The sequence below is a fragment of the Psammomys obesus genome, unplaced genomic scaffold (genome assembly GCF_907164565.1).
Source record: "Psammomys obesus unplaced genomic scaffold, mPsaObe1.curated_primary_1811, whole genome shotgun sequence".
NCBI classification, from domain to species: Eukaryota; Metazoa; Chordata; class Mammalia; order Rodentia; family Muridae; genus Psammomys; species Psammomys obesus.
This window is the reverse complement of record NW_026595981.1, coordinates 26,490,579-26,514,293: the sequence shown is the minus strand read 5'-3', so window position 1 is coordinate 26,514,293 and position 23,715 is coordinate 26,490,579. Positions and strand designations below refer to the sequence as shown.

Sequence of the window (23,715 nt, the reverse complement as noted above, 5' to 3'; positions counted from 1 at the left end):
CCCCCCACCCCACCCCAAGACACAGACCCATCCGCCTGGGCATGATCCAGGGCCTCCACCCGGTGGGCTGGGTGCCACGACCTCCAAAGCAGGCAGCAGATCTTCCTCCGGTCAGCCCAGCTACTTCGGCAGCAGGGACCCAGACAGGAAATGAATCCCCACTAAGCGGCTGCTGCGTTTTCATTACCCAGCTGCCCCATTGGAGGAGCCGACTAAAGACTTTAGAAATTCAAATGAGGCTCTCGGGGGAGACCCGGGCTTAAACATTCCCCTGCGCAGGCGGCTTTATTGAAGGAATAAACTATATTTGCAAAGTAAGATATTGAGGCTGTCAGTTTCTCTTAGGGATATAATGAGATCCTGGGAGGGAGGGAGGGTGCAAGCTGGAGCTCCCAAGGGTGGGAACCCCGGGCTGGAGCTCTGAGGTGAGCTGGCTCCCAAAGGGCAGCCCAGCCCCTACTACGGAACCCAGCCCTCCAAGCTCCCTATCAGAGCAGAGAGTTAGAGGCCTGGTACCCAGGGAGAAAGAATAACATTGCTGTGGCCTGGAAATCCCAAGACTCAGGAGCCTTCTGGAGTGCCTTGCCTGCCCCGCCGTTACCTGTCGGCTCTGGCTCACAACTCTACTGGGAAAGCAGAAGTGGAGGGCAGGGCCCGTGGGCTGGGGCTAGTCCTGTGACCTCGGGTAAGGTACTTAACCTCTCCACGCCTCAGCAATGTTGCTTTAAAATATTGATACCTCCTTCACAGGGTTGTTGGGAAGATCAAATGAATTATTATGTATATAGTGTTCGGCATGTTTCTCGCTTATTGGGCAACACTCAATAAATCTCAGCTACTGTTAAAGAATTGCACAGCAGCCCGGGGGGCAGGGGTGGGGGAGTTGAGGGAGCATGTGCCCGGCTGGAATGGTGCTCTCCTATCCCACACTAAGTCCAGCACCACATAAAAGCGAACTCGATGGCTCGGGGCCTGTGATGCAGCACTCGGGATGTGCAAGTAGGAGAACTGTAAACTCAAGGTCATTTTTGGCTACACGGAGAGCTCCAGGCCAGCTCAGGTTGAAGATGTAGAGGACAAGAGTGGTCGCTCTGGCCCTCCTCGCTCTGTGCTGACATCCTTCACCACTGTCAGCATCACAGTCACCGGCACCACCATCGCCACCAGCATCTCTGGGTCTCACACTCAGACACATGTTCCTGACACGGAAGGGATGGTGCAGGTGCACCAGGAGGCTGGGGGTGATGGGATGAATCCCAGAGGGCTTCCTGGTGGGGGAGTTGGCAACCGTATGCAGCACAATTCTCTTGCAGGTGGGTTGAGGTTTTCTTCTTTTTTTTCTTTTTCTTTTTTAGTAGAAAACTAAAGTCCAAGACCCAGAAAAGAACCAGGAGAACAAGATCACCAGAGATCCCCAAACTTACCATCTCAAAGCTCAGAGACAAGGGAAGAGGGGCGCCAGCCTTGCCCTCTGACCTCTGTGCCTCTCAGAGCCGCTGTAGCATGGTGTTTAGGCCAAGGGAGGCCGGAAGTCGGATCTGAGAGAGGAGCTATCAATTTAATGGGTCAGGCAGCAAATGGGCTGTCTGTCACTCCCACTCTGGGGCTGGCAGGGAGATTGGACTTGACAGTGTACGGGGTCAGGAGAACAGCACACGCAGAGCCTGCCCAGGAGCCGGGGAGGTCTGAGCTGGCAGGACAGGATGCGAGAGTCCATCGGCTAGTGGTCTTTTCGCACTTCTTGGTCGCACCCCAGCAACTGCCGACCGTCGGGAGGGCTGCCGAGATGGAGAAGTGCGGACAAAGTAACTAGGCTCTGCTCATGAGAGCGGTAGCTGTGAAAGCACCCTGGTGGCCATTTTCTGTCTTCTTGGCAGGCAGGCTGTTGGCACAAGAAGGAAAGTGGGCGCTAGGGGTGCAGCTTAGTTACCGGGAGCCTCCGAGAACATGGTTTAGAGGTCAGAGGATTTCAAGGCCTTCCTATGCCTCTGGCAGGTCACCTGAAATCTCCGGGCTCAGCGTTCTGTTTATTCAGAGTCTCGATGTGTAGCCCAGGCTTGCCTAGAACTCACAATCTTCCCCTCTGAGTGTGGGGTTTGTAGTGCTCAGCTTTCTGTGTGCTCATCTCCCAGGGCAACTCTGAGAAAATGAAGCAAACATCACAGGGCCTGGCACACAGTAGGCCCTCGGGGCTTAGCTGAAGCTGAGCTCCCTCCTTGCTCTCAAGTCTGAGTACAGCGTTCTCAAATGAACTTCCGCCGCGCTGTGACCAACCGTCAGCACCATTCTTAGCAGCAGCAGCAGTAGCAGCAACAGCAGCAGCACCAGCTCCACCATGATTACCCATCATGACCACCACCAGCGCCACCAGTATCATCCCCACCCCATAAGGGTCAAACACAACCTGGTAGGGAGGTGTTGATTCTGGGATGGTAGAGGTTTATGGACTGCTCCATTTTGTGGTGTATTTATTTGGGGGAGGGCGGGGCACGCATGCTCACATGCTCTCAAATACACGCATGCCCCGGCGCATGTGTGGAAGTCAGAGGACAGCTCATGGGAGCTGGTTCTCTCCTCCCACCATGAGGATCCCAAGACCAAAACTCAGGTCATCAGAGGGGACAGCAGGCACCCTTATCCACAGAGTCACCTGACTGGCCAAAATCCTTAAAAAATAAATAAATAAAAATCAAAACCATAAACAAACGAGCAGCATCAACAACAGGGTCTTGTTATGTTGCCCAGGCTGGCCTTGAACTCTTTGTCTTCCTGCCCCTTCCTTTCCAGCGTTTGCATTATGAACAGGCAACACCCCATCTGGCTTTTGGATCATTTTCAACCCTTCAGCTAGAAGAACAAGACGTCTAGGTCTCCAAGCTATGCCCTATGACATTGCCCCTGGACCCTGAGGAAGTCGCTCTGCCAGGTGATTTGCTCATCTTTAATTTTTAACACCAAGCAAGCAGGCACCTTGCCGGGCTTTCTCGCTGGCTGCCGAGACACAGCACAGGGCCTGGCACCAGGATGAGTAATGGTGGCTCAGTAAATACATGAATGAGCCTGTGAAAGCATGAATCAATCAGGACATCGGGACCTGGGGAGAGCTGCACTGACGGACAGGAGAACAGGAAAACAGCAGCAAGCACCATTTTCCCTGCATTTTCTTCTTCTTCCTCCCCCTCCCCTCCCCCTGCTTTCTCTCTCTCTCTTTTTTCTTCCTTTCTGATTTTATAGAAATGCTCAGATTGCAGAGCACAGACTGACTGATTGATACCCCAGAACTAATGCCCTCAGACAGACCAGAGGCAAGAGGACGATTATTTAACACAGCACCCAGGGGCATGGGGTATGGGAACATCATTCTTGTGTCGTGTAGAGCAGATGAGATAAAAAGTTTATGCCAAAAAAGCATGTCAGGCTCCTCCTCTTGGTGGCTCATGGCCCCCCACCCCCACCCTCACTACAGCCCCTGTCTGTGCTCCCTTTCCTTTACATGTCTCATGGGTCCCGGAGTCCAGGGAACGGAAAGCCACTCCATGCTCCCCAAGCCCCACTTGGGCATCCAGGACCCTGGGCAAGCTCTGCTTGCACTGTCTGTCTTTTGGTGAGTGGGAACCGCTTGCTTTTTCCCCCTGATGCGACCCTTCATGGTAAGGGCAGTGCTGATCTCTGGTCTCATCTGGGTCCCTTTGGGTGACGAGATGGGCACTGATGGCTGAGCTGGCAGTCAGGCTGGAGTGGCACAGCCAGATGCCCTGGGCGCTGTCTTCCCTGCTTGTCACCACTCCCGGCTGCCCAAGCAGCAAAGCAAAGCCACACTGACAAGATCCAGAGGGGAGAGGCTCTAGCATGGGCTGTGCTGGTCTTCCAGGCCACTGGAGCAGCAACGTGACAGCTTCTTGTGGGGAGGGGGCCCCCTGTCCCTACCTCCCGCCCCCTTGGCTTCAACCCTTGTCAGTCTCCATTTCTTTGGCTTGCTTTTGTTCCTTCCTTCCTTCCATTCCAGACTGACCTCAACTCCAAATGGCCGTTTTGATCCAAGTCTGTCTCCATTTCCTTCTTTTTTTTTTCTTACTCATTGACTACACACCATACACACTCATGTGTCTGTCTGTCTGTCTGTCTGTCTCTCTCTCACACACACACACACACATATGACCACCTCCCCAGAGACCTTTATTAAGACCATAGGGAGTGACTGGGACTTGAGCAGGTGTGTGTGTGTGTGTGTGTGTGTGTGTGTGCGCGTGCGCGCGCACGCGCGCGCAAAAACACAGTCCCAAGAACATGGGCGCAGACGCTGTGGGAGTTACAATGTGTGAGCGCACACGAGTGTACAAGTGAGAAGTCCTTGAGAGGTGAAAAGATGTGTGAGTTGGGGGTGAATGTGGGCTGGGTGAGGAGAGAGGATGGGGTGACCCTGAGTGTGGAGACCTAGCTGGGGACGGATGGACAAATGCGTCCTTCCAGCTGGCTCCTCTGGATGTAGAAGGAGCCAGCCCCTCACCCTACTTGCCCACCCGCTTTGTCGTCCTGGACTCTCTCAAATCAGGCCAGAGAGTAAGGAGGCTGCCGAGCTGCAGGCAGAGCCCCTGCCTGCTCCCTGGGCCTGTCAGCCACTGATCTGTTCGTGTTCCTATAAATATTTACAAATCCCAGCTGCTGAGGAGCAAGACATCCTCCGCCAGCTGGGGCTCCCAGGCTGGAAGCTGGTGGGAGGGGATCTGGCTAGTGAGGACTATGGGAGGAGGGGTGAGGCCTGCTGTGAGGAGACAGGTGTTCAGGGCTCCTGAGTTCAGCTTCTAACTTTGCAAAGCTTAGCCTGAGTCTCTGCGTAGATCTAGAAATACCAGCCACAGCTCTGGATCGGGAAGCTGACCCTACTACTCCTATCTAACAGGGAGTACTCCCCCCACCTTTTTTTTTTCTTTCTTGGACAGGGTTTCCCTGTGTAGCCTTGGCTGTCCGGGATTCACTCTGTAGGCCAGAGTGGCTTTGAACTCACAGACAGCACCTATCTCTGCCTCCGTGAATGCTGGGATTAAAGGTGCGTGCCACCACACCTGGCTGGGAGTCCTCCCCTTTCTAGCCATCCTCCTAGTATCTATCCATGTCGCTCAGTTAGGATACAGGAAAAGGTTGTCCTACATCCTAGATGAAAACAAAACTCCCCCCACGGTCCCCAGCGGATACTGCCCAGGGGTGTTCTGGATTGGAAGAGGCCAGCGGGCGTGCAGTTCAGAGTTCCTTCCTGTAGACTGAAGCATCGTCAGCTGGATTTACCTTCTGCCCCAGCCAGTTCTATCACTTCTGTCGCTGGGCTGGCAGTGAATGAATGACTACCTGAAGGAGGAGGACCTACCTGCCCAAGGCCACCTACATTATGATGGGTGCTCAGGGATCACGGCGAACTGGAGGAGGGGAGTACCTGTCCCCAGACAGAGACCGAAAACGGATTCTCTAAGTCTGGGCCTAGCTGGCATCGTGTCAGACATACCACAGTCCCTGGGGCATCCTAGGAACTGTCGGGCTGCTTTGAAGATGCTACGGAGCTGAGGTAGGTCTCTAATTTAGGATGCTCAGACCTCTACCTCCCAAGTGCTTCAGTTACAGATGTGATGCCATGCCTGCCATCACCCCATTCTTTTTTTTTTTCCTGCCTGACCTAGAATTTGCTATGTAGACTAGGCTAGCCTCCAACTCCCAGAAACCTGCCTGCTCCTGCCTCCTGAGTGCTGCTGGGAACAAATGCATGGTCACCACACCCAGCTTGCATTTCCCATGTTCTCGGAAGCATTTAACCGCAGACTCCAGCATGGCAGAAGGCATGAACCTGAGATCTGAGCTCTCAAGCCTCAAACCTTCCAGGCTATCCAGTTGAAACAAATCCAGTGTGGACCCGATACAGACTGCCTACAATTTCAGACTCCTGACTGGCGAGTCCCTCTGACCCCTAATGGGACTCCCTCTGACCTTGCCCAGATAATGCCTGTACTGCTAAGGTGTTTTCAAGATGCCAGGCCCTGTAGTGAAAGGAAAAATTGAACAGTAGGCAAGGGGGAACCTGGTGACTCCAAGGGTACCTGGCTGCTTGTATGAGTCACCCAACTGGAACTCTACAAGCAGACGGGTACCCTCTGTCAGAGGGTAAGGGTACAGAGGGCCCAGAGGCTGTCTATCTTACTCTCTGGAATCCAGGGCTAACCCTCCCCCCACCGCTCCCCCCTTTTTTGAGATGTGGCTTCGATGTGAAACAAGCCCTGGCTGTCCTGGACTTCCTTTGTAGACCAGGCTGGCCTCGAGCCTCCCATTAGGGGTCAGAGGGACTCGCCAGTCAGGAGTCTGAAATTGTAGGCAGTCTGTATTGGGTCCACACTGGATTTGTTTCAACTGGATAGCCTGGAAGGTTTGAGGCTTGAGAGCTCAGGTCTCAGGTTCATTGCTTCTGCCATGCTGGAGTCTGCGGTTAAATGCTTCCGAGAACATGGGAAATGCAAGCTGGGTGTGGTGACCATGCATTTGTTCCCAGCAGCACTCAGGAGGCAGGAGCAGGCAGGTTTCTGGGAGTTGGAGGCTAGCCTAGTCTACATAGCAAACTCACAGAGATCCACCTGCCTCTGCCTCTCGAGTGCTGGGTTTAAAGGCATGCACCACCACCACCACGCCTGGCTCTTTGCACTTTGTTGAAATGAAAAGGGGGCTCAGTGGTTAAGACCATTTCCTGCTCTATCAGGACCTGAATTTGGTTCCCAGCTAAAAAGTTGAGAAGGGCTGAGAAAATTCTCAAATAGATTGCTCTCCCTAGCCCAGAACTTTGGGTAGGTAAAGAGCAGAGAACTGGGCTCAGGGGCCAGGAGTTTTCTCTGGCATAAGTCAGCTCTGACCTTCTCAACTTCTACGGAGAAAGAGCAGAGGCTGGGAGGAGGGAACCAAAGGGAAGGACAATCTGGAGCTGGCTTGTGTTCTGGAAGAGAAATCTAGTGATGGCAGCAGCTTGGAAAGGGTTAAGAATATTCCTAAAATAGCCAAGCCAGAGCCCAAGCGGCTAGTGCCTCTCCCAGAGAGCATGGATCTATAGCAGGGAAAGCTAGCCTTCTCTGCACCCTACCGCCTGCTGCCTGGTCTGGCTGCTAATTAATCTCCCAGCACCCCCCAACCCCCCCCCCATACACACCCAACAACAATGACAACCCCTTCCACCCCAGCAGGAGGCCAACAGAGGAGAAAGCAGAAGGTTATGTCTCATTTCCCCCAGAGGATAGAAAATTCCAGCTGGGACCAGAAGCCTGGTGTCCAGTACCCCCTTTTCATGGTTACTCCTGGCCTTGGGCTAGGGGTAGGACGAAGACAAGCACAACTCAGTGAGCTTGAAGCAGATGGGTCACTTCGCCATGTTTTCCCAGCGTATGCAAGGCCAGCCATGGCCGATGGAGACCCTTCACCGAACACCAGTTTTCTTTAGTTCTGTGTCCCCCTCCACTGCAGCATATTAGGGTGATGTTGGGACAGGGAGAGAACAGGGGAGTCTCTGCAACATAAAACGACATTTCCGCTTTAGAGGCCGGACTAGCAAGGCTCTTCACGGAGACTAGCGGGGAATGAGACCGTGGCATCAGTTCAGAAACTGGTAGGGCTTCCAGGTTGGTGAGAACAGAGCACTAAACCAGATTCAGGTCACGTTGATTCTCATACTTACTCCTTTCTGTGGCCCTCATGTACCCCTTTTCATAAAGGGATGAGACCCATTCTGAACACAGCAGGGAAAGGAAGGCCATGCTACCCCCATCCCTGGCTGCTTTGGGCTCTCTAAAGCTATCACTACAGCCATGGGTCCAGGCCTTCCACCCAGCTGCCATCCGGAAGCCCCATCCTCCACTACCACTCTCAGAGGGCTACCCAGCCCAGGGGTGGATTATCTGCCTCTCCTTTTCCTGAGCCTCTTACTGGTGAAACCTTGGAAAATGTCCCTGGGTTCTCTCAGGGTTCTGCCTCAGATTGACCCTGCAACCTTGGACAAACCTGGGACTCCCTGGGACTCAGTCTCCCTGTCTGTGAAGGGAGAGGCCTCTAAGACCTCTTCAGATCCTAAGGTCTATACCTCTTGACATATGTACAAGGGTTTTCCTTAAAAGGAAGATGCTTTTGAGCTGGGCTTAATAACACAGGCTTATGCTCCTGACTGCCAAGGAGAATAGTAAAATCAAGGTCTTTCTGGCCCACAGATATAGGATTCAAGGTTAGCTTGGGCAATTTAGCAAGATCCTGCCCCAAAATCAAGATTAAAAAGTGGACTAAGGGTAAAACACTAGGAATGGTGCTCAATGGTAGAGGACTTGCCTGGCAGGGGTGAAGCCCTAGGTTCAATCCCCAGGTTCTCCCTTCCAAAAACAGAACACAATGCTTCGGAAGAGAAAGCCTTCCCAGGTCACCCTTCTTGGGAATGAGAAAGCCTTCTTCCCCAGACCCCCATCCTTAGACCCCCCAAAACCTCTGAAGCCCCTCTTGAATTTCTCAGACCCCCAATTTTTTCTCTACACTGCCTTCTTCCATATTCTGGTGGAGCTGGAAGAATCCAGGCCTGTGGAAGGGGAACCGAAAGGGAATCAGCAGATCACATTGGCCAGACTGGTCTCTGCTGTCGCCTTTGCAGGAGGCTCAGCATAATTGCCCTGCCTGTCACTCCTGCGTCCCCGATATCTGTCTCTCCAGCTGACCCTACGCACCCGCTATTATATTGGTTCCTGTTGGGCCTGCAGAGCCTCATCACTTATACATGCAGCTGGGAGAAGCAGACTGGAGCTGAGAGGCGGCCCCTCCCCTTAGTTCTCCTCTGCGCTCAGCCAGGCCTCCCTGGAGCTGGATCTGGGAGGCCAATAGGTAGCTATTGATTGGAATGGGTGGGCAGGATGCATAGGGCTGGAACACTTCCTGCACCCCCAACCCAGACATGAGGTCCAGGGTTCTCTGGTAACAGATAAGAAACCCTGCAGGTGACCTGGGAACTTTGTTTTTGTTTCTGGATTCCTCTGTCCTCCTTGGGAAATGGGGCTGGAGACAGGGAGCTGGAGGCCTACTTTCCAACCGCTGAGAGAGGTTAGAATTGAGTTAGGAGAGTCAGCCTGGACCACCCTACTGAGGCATGCACCGCTCCCCCAAAATCACAACTCAAATTCTATTCTGTACTTTCTGACCCAATGTCATTCTTCTCTGAAGGGGAGGGGGCTCGGATTATGGAGAGTCTTTCATGAAAGCTCAAGAAATGTCTAAATTAAAATGTCATGGTGGGAATGGAAATATTTTAATGGATGCCACTGGGGAGATGTCCTTACTGTGAACAACACAGCCTTTCAGAGCTTCCCTGGACAATTACTCAGCCCAGAGAAATAAATGCAAGTCCTAGCTGGGCGTGGCAGCTAGCTGGTCGTGCGGCAGGCGATTCTCTGGTTCGAGGCCAGCCTGGTCTACAGATCAAGTTCCGGGACAGCCAGGGCTACAAAGAAAGACTTTATTGAAAAATGAAGAAGGAGAAGAAGAAGGAGAAGGAGGAGGAGGAGAAATGGACAAGCCTTCCCCAAACATACCACACCCACTGGTAGCCAAACTGGGCCTCTAAGCCAGTTTCTCTGCCTCTGACACTCTGCTCCCTATCTAGCCCAAGCCAGAGCTTAGAAACTAGATAACAAAAATATGCCTCTGCCTTTCATACACCTGAGACTTGATCCAAAGTGCTTCTTTGTCTAGTCTCTCAGGGACGTGCCTGGGAGGGACTTTCTCATCAGCCAGTGACTTAACCAATTTTACCTTTTGCCTGCCCAGGTTAGGTTACTATCCAGTTTTTTGTTTGTTTGTTTTTGTTTTGTTTTGTTGGTTTTTTTGAGACAGGGTTTCTCTGTGCAATAGCTCTGGCTGTCCTAGACTCGATTTGTAGACCTTACTGGCCTCAAACTCACGAGCCTTCTGAGTGCTGGGATTAAAGGCATGCACCACCCCTCCCGGCACCAGTCTTACCTGAACCACAGCTGCTTCCTAGTCTCTCCACAAATATTCCAGTTTCAATCTTTCCTCCCCACACAGTAACAGAGTAATCATTCTCATGCAAAAATTCTGATCATTTTTCTCATTCAGCATCCTTCAGTAGTAGTTTTTAATTGCCTTGGGATAAATCGTAGACTCTGTCACAGCCCACGGGGCCCCACAAGCTTAGTCCTTAACAAATGCCGTTCTGTCTGGCTTGGGAGGGGGATGACTTTTCCATCCCAAGCCCTCTGACAGCCATGCCCTGCACCTTACAGACTTGTCTTTTCAGGACTTAGCTTAAATAACACCTGGATCGGGAAGTTTCTCTTCTTTCCAGTCTCTAGAAGGATACTGTGTGGATGTCACACATTCTCACCCATTCCCAGGCAGCACACTTGTCAGGCTTAATAGCCATTGCTTGTGTAACAGTCCACAGTCCAGTGATACGCTGTAAACTACAGGAGGTCGGAAGCCTTTTCTTGCTCGTCATATGTCCTGTGGTAATAAATTGGACCCCTAGTCAGTTAAAATTGCTTTACAGAATGGATGAAAAAAAGGTGAATGAATAGACAGACAGGTACAAAACAATGATGCCTCCTCTGTAACGCCTCCCTAGGGTCCTGTGGGCTGGTCAGTCTTCATCTGCCTATCATTTGTGCTTCCTAACACCTAATACAGACTCCTATCAGCACGTGGACTTCTTAGCCATAAAACAGGGCAAATAACAGTGTCTTCCTTGAAGTTTGTCTTATAGAGACATAATAGCCAGCCATGGTGGCATACACCTTTAATTCCAGCACTTAGAAAGCAGAGGATGGTGGATCGATCTGAGTTCAAGGCCAGCCTGGTCTACATATAAAATTCCAGGACATCCAGTGTTACGTTAAAAGAACTTATCTCAAAAACAAAACAAAACAAAACAAAAAAAAACATATAATTCCCAGCACCTACATAGTGGCTGCTCACAACCATCTGTAACTCCGGTTCCAAGGGATCTGACGCCCTTTCCTGGCCTCCACAGGTAGGAGGCACACTGTGGGCAAAATACTCATACACACAGCATAATCATTTTTAAAAGATATGATAACTTGTTTTTTCAAGACAGGGGTTCTCTGTGTAGCCTTGGCTGTCCAGAACTTGCTTTGTAGACCGGGCTGGCCTCAAACTCTGCCTCTGCCTCTCTAAGCACTGGGATTACAGGCATACACCACGGCACCTGGCTGATATAATAATTTTAAATCCATGATAATCAGTTGTTAATTTTAAAGAAGGGAATCCATATAAAGTCCTTGAAACAGAGCCGGGTGAGGTGGCCCATGCCTCCTAGCACTTTGGGAGGCAGAGGCAGGCAGTGCTATGTGAGTTCGAGGCCAACCTGGTCCACAAAGTGAGTCCAGGACAGCCAAGGCCACACACAGAGAAACCCTGTTCAGACAAACAGACAAACGAACAAAGTGCTTGAAATAGGTTCTGCATTTAGTAAGTGGATAAAAACGCACACTGGCTGCAATAATATTTATTACCTTAGCGGTTATGACTTATTTCCTGCCAAACAGTGCTTCCACTGAGCTCTGTTCACAGGCAGGACACCACCCTCTTGCAGTACACAGCTAGGTGTCTTTAGCCAAGGGAGGGGGAAGCAGATCTGCCTGCTACTAAGCCATTGCTACCTCCCAGACACCACTAACACGGGCTCTCACACATTCAGGCCCCTCAGTTTCTTTCAGAGCACCCCCCAAACACCAAGGAGCAGCTACTTGGTTCCCTAAATACAGCCACACAGAAGTTAGGAAACTTGAACACCTCTTCCCATGCTCCCCCGGCCCCCGCACAAGCAGTCTGCTGCAGCACTGAGGAACCACCACGTAAATAGATGAGCCCTCGCTCAGGAGAGGCAAATCAAAGCCAGATTTTTTTTTTTTTTTTTTTTTTTTTTTGTCAACAACTGCAGAATCCCAGCTGCAGCAGGGAACTGTCTGCCCTCCTCACAGAGGCCTCACTTCAGTGGTAGCTCACACCTTTACTCCCAGCACTTGGGAGGCAAAGGTAGGCAGATCTCTGAGTTCAAGACCAGCCCAGTCTACAAAGCAAGTTCCAGGACAGACAGGGCTCCACAGAGAAACCCTGTCTCAAAAAAGAAACAAAGAACAGAGAAGAAGAGATCTGGAGCCACAGGAGGTGGTACTCACCTGTGATCTCAGCAATCAAGTGTTCTGGTCAGGAAGACTGAGTTTAAGGCCATCCTGGGTTATAAAGCAAGAGCCTGTCTCAAGGAAGAAAGGAAAAGAAAGATTAAGGAGTCTGGCAAGACGGCTCAAGTAAAGGCATGCCTTGGAAGCCTGGGAACCTGAGTTAGAGCCTGGGAACCCACGTAGAGGAGGAAAATGAGAACCAACCCTACAAAGTTGTTCTCTGACATGCACGAATGTGCCATCACATGGATGCCCAATCGAACACACCATGCACAAGAGCACACCGTGAGCACAAGAGCATGCAAACACACTGTAAACATTAAATAAATTATTAAAAAATAAGATAAAGAGGAAAAACTGACAGACAGACACATGGGTGTGCAGGAGAGCCCGAACTCCAGACTCCGTTATTTTTCATGTGGTTCCCTCTCTAAACGTAGAAGCATACACCCTCTGTCCTCTCCTATCCCAAATACCGCAGTCTTCAGGAAAGAGACAGCACGACACACAGCCAACTTAAGCCAAGGGTGTGTGATGACAGGACTTCCTTAGGCTTCCTTAGACACAATTATATTAGCAACTAAGGCCCAGAGGAGGGCAGTGGAGGTGTGGAGGCGAGGCCACTGATCTAAAATCACCAGGTGGGATTGTCACCTCGTTCTTTAATTCCAGAATCTTTGGATTCAGCTTTTGAGAATGAAGACATTTAACTAATTAAAATGGGGAGACGCCGTCAGTGCAGCATCCTCTCAATCAGTCCAGACCTGATCTCCCAGGTAAATGGGGTGCTGAGCTCCAGGGAGAAAGAGAGAGGTGTGGTCTCCGATGGGGACCTGGGCGGGGCCGGGAGAGCCCAGGGGAGGAGCCCAGGGGGAAAGGCGACGGTTTAGGCTCACAGGCCAAGATGGCTGTTAATTAAAGTGCTGGCACCAGCTCCTTTCTGCAAAGTTTGAAGCCGTTATTTTCCACTCCAGCGAAGCGGGGAGAATCCGGCTGGGCTGACAGAGACGCCACACCGCGCCAGGGGAGCGGGCGCGCTTTCGGGGCGGGGGGCGGAGCGCGGTGCGGCGGGGAGCGCGCCTCTCGGACGCACCGGCAAGCGCGCGCGGGGTGAGGGTGGGGGTAGGGGTGGGGGTTGGGGTGAGTGCTCTCTGCCCCCTCTCCCCGCCAGCCCTCCGCCACCGCAGGCTGGTGGGTTTTCCCCCGCCCGCCAAGCCACGGCTCTGGGCAGCCAACGAACGCCAGCAGCCTAGGGGTCGAGGGGCTCGAGCGCGCGTGCTGGAGGCTGGGGGTCTGGATAAATCATACTCCCATGCCCGCGCACGTGCCCCTCGGGTCACCAGCCCCGTGGCTAAGGGAATCACGCTTAAGAAACTGTCCCCGGGAACCAGGAGGCCGCTGACAGCTGAGGGCTACCGGGCCTGAGTCTGCCTGGAGAAGTTCAGCGGCCCTAAGGCATTCTCGCATCACCTGGCACTTTAGACAATAAATCGTCCCCAGGGACCCTGTTGCGTTGAGATTGGAACAGGGAGGAGCGAAGCTGCGGGCTTGAATCCCACCTCCGCCATATCTAACTTTCGTGACTTGGGGGCAAATCTTTTTTAACTTCGCAAAGCTTCTGTTCTCCATCTGTAAAATGAGGATAATGGTGGGATTTATAACTAGATTGATGCGAAGATCAGATGAGATCCTACATACGAAGCATCCAACACAGTCCACTTTAGCTTCCTCCTCCTTGGTGACGGACGTCATTCTGACCTGGGTTAGTACTTACAAGGTCCTCGCTCACAGCGACCTGCCCACCCCCCACTCCTACCATTGGCTACTCAGCGTCCCTTAGTCTCAATCTTTGGAATAGTCAGGGAATCAAGTGGACAGGGGAAGGCCGGCGGTGGGAGTGTGAGCTGGGAGGAGTCTTGAAGGCAAAAAGAAAGCTGGAGTGTCATTGTTTACCGTGGCCAGAGGCCTGGGGAAGACGCAGCCCTCTTGGGATGACGGAGGGTGAAGGAGGAACAGCAGCAGCAGCGAGCTGGGCCTCAAATAACATGACAGATATTTTGACACATTTCAGTTTATGCAACCAAAACACTTCATGCCTTCCTTCGAGGAAGAAGAGAGCCTCATACGACCTGATAGGGTAAGGGTTAGAGGGTCCCCTAAAGGGGCTAGGAGCGATCAGCCCTCCTCTTCTGGTAGCTAGAAAATGCAGCACTATCAGGCACCGGTCAGCGTTAATAGAAGACACGGGGGGGGGGGGGGCGGTCCCTCATCTTTTCAGGGTCCTTGTTTCTTGTTTCTCCCTTGTCTAGCTAGGAGCTGAGATCAGAGGAAGCCGCGGGGAAGAGGCCCCAGGTAGAGGCAGCCCAGCGGATAGCCCCAGGGGCGGGGGTGGGGTGGGGCGAGGGAGCCGAGGCTGCTGTTAGAATTCGGAGATCCCTCTGGGCATCCTAAAAGCAAAAGATCCAGACAAGTTATCCGGATGCTAGGCCTGGGGGGCCTAAGGAATGGGCCCTCCGTAGTCTTCCTTCCAGGCTTTAGCCCTCATCCTGTCCCTCTTTCTTGTCCTACCCCCTCACTCTGTACCTCAGTCAGCACAGCTTTGTCCCCTGCAGATGGGGGGGGGGGTTGTCGCATCCCTCAACCTCCTGCAGGTGGTAGTCCTCTGCCCCTCTGTCACGGTTTTCCTCGGGACTAACCCTCGGGACATCTGTGACGAGGCCACACTGAGCTCCCCGTCTCTCCCCGTGGCTCTCCCTTCCGTTTGCTCTTTGGTCCATCTCACCCTTTCCCTCTGGGATCCTCCTAACTCTAGGCCCCTCTCCAATTCTTAGCCTCACCATCCAGCTACCTCCGTGGCGCCCACCCGGGTCTCGTAAGCCCCGCCCCTCCCGCCTCTAGGCTTCCGCGGCCCAATTAGGCGCCCGTCCCGCCCGCAGCCCCACCCCTCGCCCTCTCCGAGCCCAGCGGAGCGGGTGGGCGGGGCCCAACCGGGGAGGCGTGGCCCCAGCCCGGGAAGGCGGGAGGAGCTCCGCGCGAGGCGGGAGGCGGCGGCCGCCGCGTTCAGTCGGGCAGCGCAGCGGGAGGGAAGCGCGAGGCCGGAGCCGGCTGCTGGGCTCCGCAGCGCAAACAGCGCAGCGCGGCGCCCGGGCCCCGGCCCCATGCCCGCAGCCCCGCCGGACCGCCCTTGAGCGCGGGCGTCGCGCCCGCGCCCCCTACCCGCCGGCACCATTGCCCCGACGGCGCGGCCGGGTGGCCCGGCTCTCCCCAGGCTCCGCGCCGGCCGGAAGACGCTGTTGGCAGCCGCCGCGGGCGTGGTGATGCTGCTCGTGCTGGTGGTGCTCATCCCCGTGCTGGTGAGCTCGGGCGGCCCGGACGGCCACTATGAGATGCTGGGCACCTGCCGCATGGTGTGCGACCCCTACCCCGCGCGGGGCCCCGGCGCCGGCGCGCGGTCCGACGGCGGCGACGCTCTGAGCGAGCAGAGCGGTGCGCCCCCGCCCTCCACGCTGGTGCAGGGCCCCCAGGGGAAGCCGGGCCGCACCGGCAAGCCGGGCCCCCCCGGGCCTCCAGGGGACCGGGGTCCTCCGGGACCTGTGGGGCCGCCCGGAGAGAAGGGTGAACCAGGCAAGCCTGGCCCTCCTGGCCTGCCTGGTTCAGGAGGCAGCGGCGCCATCAGCACGGCCACCTATACCACGGTGCCACGCGTGGCCTTCTACGCCGGCCTCAAGAACCCTCACGAGGGTTACGAGGTGCTCAAGTTTGACGACGTGGTCACCAACCTGGGCAACAACTACGACGCGGCCAGCGGCAAGTTTACATGCAATATTCCTGGCACCTACTTTTTCACCTACCACGTCCTCATGCGCGGCGGCGACGGCACCAGTATGTGGGCGGACCTCTGCAAGAACGGCCAGGTGGGCCATGAGGGGGTAAGGGGCTGACCTGGGGGCAGGGCACCCAGGGAGCCCCGGGAGAATGTGTATTGATTGGGTCAGAGTCGACAGGTAAGCCAGGTAGAGTACCCTAAAGCGGCCCCCCTTAACTATGGCGTGAAGAATGGTTGTAATTAGCGGGGCACCCCTGACTCTTCAGCCCTTGGGCTCCAGCTCTAAGGCAAAAGCTACAGGGCACCCGCGGAGTGGAAATGCGTAAAGATAAATCCAACTAGTCAGATCACAGGGCTCTAGGGCGCACGGACTGGTCCTTTGGGGGTTGGCCCTTGGGAGGCTGATTCAGACTGATTTCACTTGAGAGCTAAAATTCAAGCTGACGCCGACCGGCTTTAAGGGAACAGCAAGGATGCGCTCTAGGGAACGGGTAAGGAGAAGCAGTCTCCGCGCCGGAGGGCTCTAAGAGGAGTGGCTGTGCGCTCAGGAGGAGGAGGGCAGTGGGAAATGTTTTGGGTACAAAGGCAGTTGGAGTCCGGTCCCCAATAGCCTTGGCTGCAGTACATCCCTGGCTGTAGAGAAGGAACCACCGGGCTGATTTGATACGCTTTGCAACCCCCCTGGAATGCGCAACCTTTTCCCCGGAGTGCCGGAGCTATCCAGCGCCTCAGGGGAAAAGTTTCCTCCAGGGGCGGGGCGGAATGGTGGAAACGCCCCTCCTTAAGGTCTCCAGGTGCAGCTCCTCCAGTGTCCCAGAAGGTGGGGAGCTGGAAGGGTCCTCTTCGTTCCCTGGAGCGCCCGTGTCTGAGACAGGGACGGCGGAAGCGCTGCCTTGTCCTCGGAACCACCCACCCTCGGTTCCCAGCTCTCTGCACTCTCACCTCTGGGTTGCACGAGCCCCACCCTGGGGGCGTGGTCAGGCCGAACCTTCTTTTAGCAGAGGCCAGGGTCAGAACTGTGGGGTGGGCTAGTGGAAGTTGGAAGGAATCCCCTGCAATTGAGACTCCAGATCTTCTCGGAACCCCTCCCACTGCAGCACCAGCCTGCTTTGGGATCTGCAAAGTTTGGGGATAGGAGAGGGGAGAAAGCTTATCCGTGTGGAAGTCTGTCCTCTTTTTTTTCTTTCTTCTGCCTGCGCCTCCCAGTCCCCAGTATAGTTTCTGCCTCTTTTTTTCTCTTGTCTCTTGACCATTTCTTACCGGAATCTGCCATTCATCTCTGTCTCTCTTCTCTGGGTCCACACTCCCTCCCCCTCTACTGCTATGTGTCTCTTCTATTTGTGTGTATCAGGCTTCTGGTGTCTCTCCTCTTTGTCCTTGGTTCCTGACCAAATAGGAAGGTTCCAGCATCCAGCAAAGGCTCATTCTGCAGACAGCCCAAGTTCCCTTATTAATCACCAATAAGGCATGCAGCAATGTCACCTTCATTGATGGAATTTCTTCCTCCCTCAAAGAAAGTTTGAGCGGGCCCAAAGCTGAGACTGAAGGGACTGGGGGCTTTGCTGGGATTGAAGAGTGGTCACCAGGCCCTAGTCTGGCCTTAGACTGCCCACTAAAGGGGTCCGAAGCCATAGGGCATGTAGAGGCTCCCAAAATAAAAGATAGCGTGAGCTCATAGTGCAGGCACTTGCCTTAGTCTCTTCTCCAACACCTTCTTTCACCTCCAGCAGAGCAGGGTGTTAGCAGAGCCTCATGGAGAGTTCAACGGAAGGGGGGGAGACCACAAGCTACCAGAGGCTCACTTCAGGGGTTCAAAGACACATTAACAGTTACTCAAGATGTCCCAAACCAAAACAAAAACCAACAACAACAAAAAATGGCAATGAAGTCTGCAGCCTCTTGTGACGTCTTCCAGATTGTCCAAGAGGCTTGCTGAATCTCACCAATCATCCTGCGCATTCACTGTGACCCCAATAGGAAACAAGGTTTGAGGCCTTTTTTGGCACCCAGGGCTTAGCCCCTTTGCCCTCTAGGACTTCATGGCTTATGTAGTGGAGATGGCAATAGCGGACTATGATAACACGCTCAGTGTGTACTGTGTTAAAGGGGGCCTGGGCATGCATCTGGCAACATCTGTCTCCAAAACACTCTGGGAAGGGTGTTTCTATGGGTCGGTCCTACCCTAGCTCAGAACCACTTGGCAGGAAGGAATCTATCTCTGTTCACCAAGTTAAGTGACGCCACTAAGGAGGAAGGGGAGGGCCAAGTGTAGAGGAAGGCAGGTGAGAAATTTAAGTGGGCAGGGAAAACAATGGGGGGGGCACAGTGGGTGGGGCCAGAGGATAGGCCCCATGCCGTGCCACCTTCCATGCCATGCCAGGATCGGAGGCCATCGTGGGCTTTGAGTTAGTTCTGGGCTTCCTGCTTGCAAAGAGGTTTCCAGTCTGGGCTTTGGTTTTTCCCTGGGCAAGATGGGGATTGCCATCTGCACGCCTGGTGCCTAAGGATCCTCGTGTAAGACCCACTGGTCCCCATCCACAGGGATAGCTTTGCGTTAATACTCCCGCTCTAATGGCACCTGGTACTGGTGTTTAGGAGGAGGAGCCTGAGGAAAGGGTTCTAGTCTAAGGACAGCTGAGCTGCCCACAACTACCTCCATATCTATGGTTCAGATAGGTCAGGGTGGACACAGATTGATAAGCACGGCTACACTGCCAGGCTGTATGAGGACATGCCAGTGGTCAGATGCTGTGTTTCCAGGGAAGGGGGAATAGCGAGGTGAGGACTACACATGGGTGACGGCTTGGGGGACAAACGCTGAAAGAGATATATAAATTGAGGACTGTGCTATAAAAAAGCTACTGAGGATCAGCCTCTCATCTGGAGGATAGAAAGAGACCCAACCACTCTTTCTAGATTCTAGATTCAGCCGGGCGGTGGTGGCGTATGCCTTCAATCCCAGCACTCATGGAGGTAGAGGCAGGCAGATCTCTGTGAGTTCGAGGCCAGCCTGGTCTACAAAGCAAGTCCAGGACAGCCAAGGCTACACAGGGAAACCCTGTCTCAGAAAAGCAAAGCAAACCAACCAACCAAACAAACAAACAGATTCTGGTACCATTCACAGCATAGAGCCTACTACCTGGCATAGAAGGGACCAAGTAAATCTATGAGCCAATATCACTTTATGAATCAGGCTGGCAACTCCTGGGAGCTGTACCTTCATGTCCAAGACCCCAGCATGGACTGAGGATAGGAGCACTTTTCCTGACTATACCCTAGCAACTCGATTCCCTTGGTCAAAGCACTACCTCGGTTTCCCCTCTTGGCAGTCCCTCCTAACAAGGCACAGGCTGCTTTCTGGCTTCCATGGCAACTTCAATTTTTCCCATCTTCACTAGGGCTCCCAAGAGGAGCTGGACACCCCTGCTTCCAGTCTTGGGTAAGGATGTGGGACCCCTGGGTTTCATTTCAGGATCCCCTACTGTCTGAGGATGGAAGGGCATAAATTCTTGCTGCTTCCATGGATAATTAGGATAATTACAGCAACAATCATGGTGATGAATAAATAATAAACATAAGCATAACAGTTCTGATGCCTGTCACATCACCAGGAGATTCCTGTTGACGGATGACAGTGTTCTAATGGATTTGGCTATTAAAGAGCACTGTTTTAATGAGTTAAGGCTAAATTAATCTGGGTAATAAAAATAATTGTTATTAGTAGTAATTTATTAGCAAAGATAATGAAGTGCATGTGTAATAATAAATACTGCCAGGATTAGGGCCCAGGGAACAATACAGAAGTTGGCTGCCTGCTTTCAGCTCCTCTGTGCTGGTTTAAAGCCCTATCAAGACTTAATTTTTTCCCCCTTAGCACCTAAAGGCTGCTGTAAAGGTGGCAGCAGTGAGATAGGGACTTCTCATTCAGTTTTCTAAACAGACAAACTGAAGGCTTAGATAAACAGTCTCTTCCTAGTTTCCTCCCACCTTATATGTTTTTCTAATACAGGGTTTCTCTGTGTAGCCTTTGGCTGGCCTGGAGCTTACTCTGTAGACTAGGCTGGCCTCAAACTCACAGGGATCCACCTGTCTCTGACTCCGAGTGCTGGGATTAAAGGTGTGCGCCACTACTGTCAGGCCTGCCTCTAAATTTTCATTATATGTATTTATTGTGGGGAGGCATGGCATTTCTTGGTGTGGAAGAAGACAGAAGACAGCCTGCAGCGGTCGGTTCCGGCTCCCGTGTGGGTTCCTGGGGACTGAAGTGATAGCTCCTCAACCCCTTCTCCGGCCTCCTTTAGGAGATGTTTTCCCAGTTATAATCCATGTTCCAGCCCAGCCTGGGGAAGAGATTAAGGAGAGGGCAAAGGCTGGAAGGACATTGGCTTTCGGGAGGGCTGCGTTCAGGTGTGTTGGGCCCTTCTTTGGTTAGGCATTGCTGCTGAATCAGCTGTTTTAGCCCTCCTCTCCTCTATTTCCCCCACTGTCAGCTGTGATTTGGGTTCAGCCTAGACATTAATCTTGGGCTAGGGGGCTGCAGGTGCTGCTTTCAGAGAAGGAGCGGGATAGAGGGGGATTGTGGAAAAGCCTGCCTGAGAACCCTTTTCTACATGGCCTTCCCCACTGCTTTCTCTCTCATTGTTTTGTTTTTTTTCTTTTTAATATTTTATTATTGTTTTGCATGTGTGTATGTCTGTGAGGTTGTCAGAAGCTCTGGAAGTGGAGTTACAGGCAGGTCTGAGCCGCCATGTGGGTGCTGGGAATTGAACTCTGGTCCTCTGGAAGAACAGCCAGTGTTCTAACTGCTGAGCCACTTAGTTAGCCATTCTAATCCCTCTCTTTGGTTTTCCAAGACAGGGTTTCTCTGTGTAGCCTTAGCTGTCCTAGAACTCACTATGGAGACCAGGCTGCCCTCAAACTCACAGATCTGCCCGCCTCTGTCCCCTGAGCGCTGTGATCGAAGCTGTGCGTGACCACTGCTCGGCTCCTCTCTCTTTAATTTTTAAAATGTATTTTATTTTATGTGTATGGGTGTTGTATGTATGTATGTAATCACGTGTTTGTCTATTGCCTTCATAGGCCAGAAGAGGGCATAGGATCCTCTGGAGCTAGAGTTACAGTTGTGAGCTGTTGTGCAGGTCCTGGGAATCGAACCTGGGTCCTCTGGAAGAATGGTCAGCAGTCTTCTCCGCTGAGCCAACTCTCCAGCCTCTCTTCTCCTGTTCTTTATCCTTTATTTTAAGGAGACTCTAGGTCCTAAAGCTTAGTTCTCTTATGGCCTCAGAAACGTCCACAGATAATTCAACCACTTGAATTAGATAATTCAGATAATTCAATGACTTAAAAGCAGCCAGAGCCGCCAAAAGTCACCTCAACCTTCACATCCCAATGCTGGTGCTTGCCTTGCCCCATCTCCTCCTTCTGTCATCCCCCTTCAAGACAAGGACCACAGAGGATGTAAGGCCCCGATTCCTTTCTACACATCCTGTTTCTCTCTTGTCCGGGGATGAGACATGAAGAGCTGAAGTCCTTTGGCCAGGGTAATTGTCCCAGGGATATAGTAGCTACAACTTTCAGAGGCCTTGGGCAGTGAGGTCTAGGAGGGAAAGAATCACCAGTCCGTGAGTCTCAGTGCCTCAGTGAAAAGACTCTGGAATGAACTTGATAAGACCAAAGGCCCAGCCCTGGTTCCGGGACAGCTCCTTCCTAGCAGTCTGCTGCTTCACCTATGTGGCCAAGTTCCATGTATCCTTTGTCCATCCAATGACATGAGAACAGGTGGGGGTGCTAGACAGGAAACATGCTCACTATTGAAGCTAAGAGGAAAGAATGCCAAAGCAAGGGGCTGGAGAGATGGCTTAGCAGTTACGAGTACTGTCTGCTCATCCAGAGGCCCTGAGTTCAGCTCCCAGCAACCACATGGTGGCTCACAAAGCGAGTTCCAGGACAGCCAGAACTACATAATAGAGAGACTCTGTCTCAAAGCTAAAATACATTTAAAAAAATAATGTTAAAGAGAGAGGGAAGATCTTCCATCTCAGGTAGTGCAAAGTAGCTGTCTATGCAAGGAGAGCTTCCAAACCGGGCCATCCTGGGGCACTGAGGTGGGCAGCAGGCACATGGTAAGACCCGCAGGAGTCACAGAGAAAGATTCCATCTGGACTTCAATTTCCAGGCCGGGTGTGCCCTGCCCTAGAATCCAGGTTCCTCTGTATCTGCTCCCAAACAATATTATGCATGATGAGAAGGGGGTTGAGGATGGGATGACAGGGGAAAGCTGGCCAAAGCCCTGAATGGCTGGAAAGCTGGGCTTTGGAGCCTCTCGATCTCACCATGTGGCTGCCTCACCTCCTTCCCCTCTCACACTGCCCCACCTCCCATGCCTATCCTCCCCCACCCGCACCCCCGTAGGTACGGGCCAGCGCCATTGCCCAGGATGCAGACCAGAACTACGACTATGCCAGCAACAGCGTGATCCTGCATCTGGACGCTGGCGATGAGGTCTTCATCAAGCTGGACGGAGGCAAAGCGCACGGTGGCAACAGCAACAAATACAGCACTTTCTCTGGCTTCATCATCTACTCGGATTGAGCCCCTGCATCTTTTTTCCATCCGTGGCTCTTCATCCCTGGGTCTGCCCTCTCGGGGAAAGGCAAACAAGAACCCATTCCCTACTCATTTTCAAAATTGCCTGGTGCAGGCTGCCGACCCTCCCAGGCTGAATCGCCCCTAAACCGCCTCCACCACCCAGCCCAGGCCTTTAAGCTACGGAGCACAAAGGCCCCCTCTCCCCGCACGCAGTTCCGGCCCGGGGGGCAGGTTGCCTTCCTGGTCCCAGCCTGCACTGTATACGCCTGTACAATAGGACTGTTTACTGCCCACCCCCTCCTCCCAGTGGGGGGGGCGGGGAGTTGGCGCGGTGGCTTCCTGCAGGGTGACCCTGCCTTGGTGAGTAGCTGCTTAGGGGCCGGATAGCTTCCCAGCACCCACAAAACCCTGGAACAGCTGCGCCCGGTCTGACCAAAGCTATAATAAAAACATTTCCACCCCGTGGGGATTTCAGTCTGTGCCCTGGGGAAGTCTGTAGGTGGCACCCCAGGCCCCTGTCCTCTAGACTGGCAAGGAATGCTGCTCCAGGAGGGGAGGGGCCAGAAGGTCTGACGCTCACCGCAGCCCAAAGGGGCAGCTGAGTGGGAAGCAATCCAGTCACACCTTATGTGGTGGTAAAGCGCCATTTTTTTTTTTTTTTTTTTTTTTTTTTTTTTTTATTGCCAACATTGTGAACAAGGTACAGGCAACCTTTAACCCGGGGAGCCTAGGTTCCTGATACTGTGTGCCATGCCATGTGGTGAAAGCCACAGAAAGGACCAGCTTTGCACTAAAAGCTGGCTGACTTTGGTCCGATCACTGCTTCAGGGCCTGTTTTTTTTTTTTTTTTTTTTTTTTAAATAATTGTATTATTAATTTTAATTTTATGTGCATTGGTGTTTGCCTGCACGTATGTCTTTGTGAACGCATCAGGTCCCCTGGAAATGGAGTTATAGACATGTGTGAGCTGCCATGTAGGTGCTGGGAATTGATCCTGAGTCCTCTGGGAGAGCAGTCAGTGCTCCTAACCACTGAGCCATCTCTCCAGCCCCTTGTTTTGTTTTGTGTTGTTTTTTCCGCCAGTAAACTGTG

The 23,715-nt window shown here is 53.0% G+C and overlaps 1 protein-coding gene across 1 annotated transcript; it reads left to right on the top strand.

Annotated features, from left to right (window-relative positions):
• Positions 1-15,359: 15,359 nt before the first annotated feature.
• C1ql1 (complement C1q like 1) lies at positions 15,360-23,262 on the top strand. Its single transcript, XM_055620157.1, has 2 exons — positions 15,360-16,123; positions 22,447-23,262. Exons 1-2 carry the CDS (start codon positions 15,527-15,529, stop codon positions 22,624-22,626), a joined length of 777 nt encoding a protein of 258 aa, XP_055476132.1. The 5' UTR covers positions 15,360-15,526; the 3' UTR covers positions 22,627-23,262.
• The last annotated feature ends 453 nt before the right edge of the window (positions 23,263-23,715 follow it).

Bases quoted from the DNA above. Each gene is read 5' to 3' on its own strand.
- C1ql1 (XM_055620157.1), top strand. From the start codon at position 15,527: ATGCTGCTCGTGCTGGTGGTGCTCATCCCCGTGCTGGTGAGCTCGGGC. The intron at 16,124-22,446 runs GTGGGCCATGAG...GCACCCCCGTAG, and splicing joins ACCTCTGCAAGAACGGCCAG to GTACGGGCCAGCGCCATTGC.